Source organism: Rhinopithecus bieti, unplaced genomic scaffold (genome assembly GCF_001698545.2).
Source record: "Rhinopithecus bieti isolate Rb0 unplaced genomic scaffold, ASM169854v2 scaffold_11842, whole genome shotgun sequence".
In the NCBI taxonomy this organism is placed as follows: domain Eukaryota; kingdom Metazoa; phylum Chordata; class Mammalia; order Primates; family Cercopithecidae; genus Rhinopithecus; species Rhinopithecus bieti.
Window position 1 is genome coordinate 643,407 of NW_016806902.1, and position 4,723 is coordinate 648,129.

The 4,723-nt window shown below is 42.9% G+C and overlaps 1 protein-coding gene across 6 annotated transcripts in view; it reads right to left on the reverse strand.

Moving 5' to 3' along the window:
- Positions 1-6: 6 nt before the first annotated feature.
- Positions 7-4,723, reverse strand: part of PDGFRA (platelet derived growth factor receptor alpha) — a 62,331-nt gene continuing 57,614 nt past the window's right edge. For all 6 annotated transcript variants that reach the window (XM_017878649.1, XM_017878654.1, XM_017878650.1 and 3 more), the window contains one exon: positions 7-1,023. In XM_017878649.1, coding sequence (XP_017734138.1) covers positions 876-1,023 — 148 coding nt within the window. In that variant the 3' untranslated portion in view covers positions 7-875. The remainder of the gene's footprint in view (positions 1,024-4,723) is intronic.

Sequence of the window (4,723 nt, forward strand, 5' to 3'; positions counted from 1 at the left end):
CACAGTTAAAATTCTGACTTCCTGGACAACACTACTTTTACTTTGTTCTCTATGCTCAACTAAATTTAATTCACTAAAGCTATTACCATACTTTATAGAGAAACATGTTATTTAATATAAATGTCAAAAACTGTCAAACTTGTCACCTACTTAGTAAGGATTGTTTTAAATTGTGCTTTCTCTGGAGGGAAATCATGTTACGTATTACACATTTAGCATTACTGATAACAGTAGTATTATTATAAATGTAGATTACAATATGAAAATGAGTTGTCAGGCTTCTAAATGCCCCAAATCTATTAAACAAAGTTGGTTAATTGTTATTCTTTATCTCTTTAACACTAAAAAAAATAGCAAAATGTTATAGTACCAGTACCTTTTAAGGTTCAAAAGTGGTTTTTCATGCACTTCTTTAAAAAGTTCAACAGCAGCTGACATCAGGTTTCAAGAGGGAAGTACATGGATGGATTGAGTGGTCTCTTCAGAAGTCCAAAGAAGATAGTTAATACAATCTAAACATAGCCTTGGTTAGAGTTATTTACATAATTACAATGCTGAAGTTTTGTCGCAGTATAAATTGTGTCCGTTGGACTCTCACCAATGTTTTTGAAGCACAAAGTTCACTTTCTGTGGCCTATTATTCCCCTGTCCATCTATCTCCAAACTTCACACAACGCTGAGATGCTACTGAAAAAGTTCATTTCAAAATATCCCATTCATTCATATTTAGAAGGCCCCCTGAGGCCCTTGGCTGGGAACTTCTCTTTAAACATCAACCAAGTCCTCCTCTCAACCTCCGCATTGCAATAAAGTGGTTTTCTGAACGGGATCCAGAGGTGGCCCCAGAAGTGGAAGGAACCCCTCGAATCCGCCAGTTACAGGAAGCTGTCTTCCACCAGGTCTGAAGAGTCTATGCCGATGTCGTCCATCATGTCGATGTCTTCAATGGTCTCGTCCTCTCTCTTGATGAAGGTGGAACTGCTGGAACCCGTCTCAATGGCACTCTCTTCAGAGGTCTGCGAGCTGGAGGAGGGAGAGAAGAGCAAAGATTACAACTCCTGCAAAGAACTAGAACTAGACTGTGGCCCCCTAGAGACAAAGGAAAGCCTTTGGCACTCAAATCTGGGCTGTACAGTATGGCAAGATTCTGCCCCCAGGCCTGACATGCTGTGGTAGGTCACATGGAAAACCAAGGTCCACCCATCATTTTTACATTTCAGCTTTCCTGCTTTTCTGCCAGGTCTTTCATCAAAGTTGCTGACAAGCTGCAACAATTTCTACTTGCCCTACTCAATCCTAGTGGAAGAGAAAATAAGCAATGCCTGATCCAAAGGCCCGGGAAGGTAGAGCAGGGGGTGAAGTCAGCTGCAAGCTGCAGCCAGGCCCATCAGGTGCTCTCCTGGAAGCCTCCTGGGCATCCCAACTGTGTTCTCAGGATCTCGTGCCACTTGCCTGGAATGCCCTCTTCCCCTCTCTCTTGACATCCAATGCCCGCACCCCCCACCCCATCTTGAAGGCCCAGGTGATGGCTCCTTACATACTGGAGCAGTGGCTGAAAGAGGAGTTCTGGAGTCAGAAAGCCTTAGGTCTGGAATGGTGCCCCCACTTACTAGCTGTGTGATGCTACACAAGTTACTTAACTTGAACTTGAACTTCAACTGGGAAAGTTCAATTCCTGGTGTGTCAAATTCTGCAGCTCAGCCTGGTGTAGCCCTAGAAAATTTCTGGGCACCTTTCTCATGTTATTTATTTCAATGTGACTTTCTAACTGTATATAAAAGCAGAACCCTCTTACAATTCAAATATTATTCAGAGCCCACAAATACAAAGTAACCAAATTGAGAAAAGATCTGAGACAGAGAGCCCTAGATTCCCTGCTCAGCCTTCCCCGACCCCTGTGAACTTGGAGGAACACCATTTGCTCAAGGGATATAAACACATTATAAAAACTGGCCTGAGCAAAGCATAATAAAAAACCAAAGACTGATAGGCCACTTTGTCCCATCTTCAAATCACATAACATATTCTAAAACAAAATAGAAAAGCCATACTTTTAAAATTACCCAGTTCATATAAATAAACAAGGGCTGTCTACATATTATACCTAAATTGGTTAACAAAGGTCACAGTCATAAGCCTTCAAAATAATGCTCTGATGGGAAAGAAGAGGGAAAAAAACACACACACACAAGCAACTTGGACCTTGAAGTAGGGGCCACTATCATCACCTTCTCCTACCTCTGTCCAAGGGCCATGCAAAGAGAGCGGAGAACTGGGGCATAGTCTCCTCCATCCGACCATGTGAACCAGTGATTCTCAGTCCTGCCTGGGCATTAACTCCACCTTGGTGCTGAGTTAAAGAATCTAGGCCAGGCGAGGTGGTTCATGCCTATAATGCTAGCATTTTGGGAGGCCAAGGCCAGTGGATCTCTTGAGGTCAGGAGTTCAAAACCGGCCTGGCCAACATGGTGAAACCCCACCTCTACTAAAAATACAAAAAATATCTGGGCATGGTGGCATGTGCCTGTAATCCCAGCTACTCAGGAGGCGGAGGTACAAGAATGGCTTGAACCCAGGAGGCAGAGGTTGCAGTGAGCTGAGATTGCACCACTCCAGCCTGGGTGACAGAGCAAGATTCCATCTCAAAAAAAAAAAAAGAAAGAAAATCTAGGTAATGATCATCCAATGACTGCTAATGTTACAAAAGACAGACAACTGGACAGTGCAAACCTCCTGACAGAAGCACACAGAACCTTCTTTGAAGCATGTTTGCCAAAGATCTAACCTGAGTCAGGTTAAGTTCCTAGACTAACTACCAGTTTGCAACACATAGAGAGGACAGAAGCACCTGAGAAGGACACTACAAGGATGTAATCAGCAAAATTCTGATTGTGGGAACTCCATAGGCAAACGCTATGGTTTCTTCACAAATAATATGTAAGAGGGCAAAAAAAAAGAGGCAAAGTGAACTTACAGAGACATAGTAACCAAGTGCAATGTGTGACTCTTATCTGGATCTCAAATGGAACAAAACAAGTGTACGATAATTTTTTTTAACTTTTATGTTCAGGGGCACATGTGCAGGTTTGTTACATAGATAAATCACATGTCATGGGGGTTTGGTGTACAGATTATTTTGTCACCCAAGTAATAAGCACAGTATCCGATAGGTATTTTTTCTGATCCTCTTCCTTCTCCCACCCTGCACCCTCAACTATGCCCTGGTGTGTGTTGTTCCCCTCTTTGTGTCCATGTGTTCTCGTTGTTTATAAATGTCTCCCACGTATAAGTGAGAACATGTGTTGGGGCTGTTGGGGCTGAATAAGTGAGAGCAGTGTTAAGTTGCTGCTTAACACTGGTCTTCTGTTCAGTGCAACACTATTCACAATAGCATTAGTTTCTGTTCCTGCATTAGTTTGCTAACGATGATGACCTCCGGCTCCGTACATGTTGCTACAAAGGACATGATCTTGTTTTTTTTTTTATTTCATTTTTGTATTTTCCACTTCTTAAGTTCAAGGGTACATGTGCAAGTTGTGCAGGTTTGTTACATAGGTAAACATGTGTCATGGTGGTTTGCTGCACAAATCATCCCATCACCCATCCTTTAGCTATTCTTCCTGATGCTCCACCTAACCCCCAACTCCTGAAAGGCCCCAGTGTGTGTTGTTTCCCTCCATGTGTCCATGTGTCCTCATTGTTCAGCTCCCACTGATAAGTGAGAACATGTGGTCTTTGGTTTTCTGTTCCTGTATTAGTTTGCTGAGGATAACAGCTTCCAGCTCCATCCATGTCCCTGCAAAGGACATGATCTCATTCCTTTTTATGGCTACATAGTGTTTCATGGTGTATATGTACCATATTTTCTTTACCCAGTCTATCATTGATGGGCATTAGGTTGCTTCCACGATTTTGCTATTGTGAACAGTGCAGCAGTGAACATACACATGCATGTGTCCTTGTAATAGAATGATTTGTATACCTCTGGGTATATACCCAGTAACGGGATTGATGGGTCAAACAGTATTCCTGCCTCTAGGTCTTTGGGGGAATTGCCACACTGTCTTCCACAGTGGTTGAACTAATTTACACTCCAACCGACATTGTAAAAGTGTTTCTTTTTCTCCACAACTTCACCACCATTGGTTGATTTTTGACTTTTAAATAATAGCCATTCTGACTGGTGGGAGATGGTATCTCAGATCTTGTTCTTTTTCATCGATGCACAGTATTCCATGGTGTATATGTGCCAGATGTTCTTTATCTAATCTACTGTCAATGGGCATTTAGGATGATTACATATCTTTGCTATTGTGAATAGTGTTGCACTGAACATACGTATGCATGTCTTTATGGTAGAATGATTTATATTCCTTTGGTTATACACCCAATAATGGGATTGCTACATCGAAAGGTAATTCTGCTAAAAGTTCTTTGACGCCAGACGCGGTAGCTCAAGCCTGTAATCCCAGCACTTTGGGAGGCCAAGGCGGGTGGATCACAAGGTCAGGAGATCGAGACCATCCTGGCCAACACGGTGAAACCCCGTCTCTACTAAAAATACAAAAAATTAGCCAGGCGTGGTGGCAGGCGCCTGTAGTTCCAGCTACTCGGGAGGCTGAGGCAGAAGAATGGCATGAACCCGGGAGGCGGAGCTTGCAGTGAGCCGAGATATCACCAATCCACTCCAGCCTGGGTGACAAAGTGAGATTCCATCTCAAAA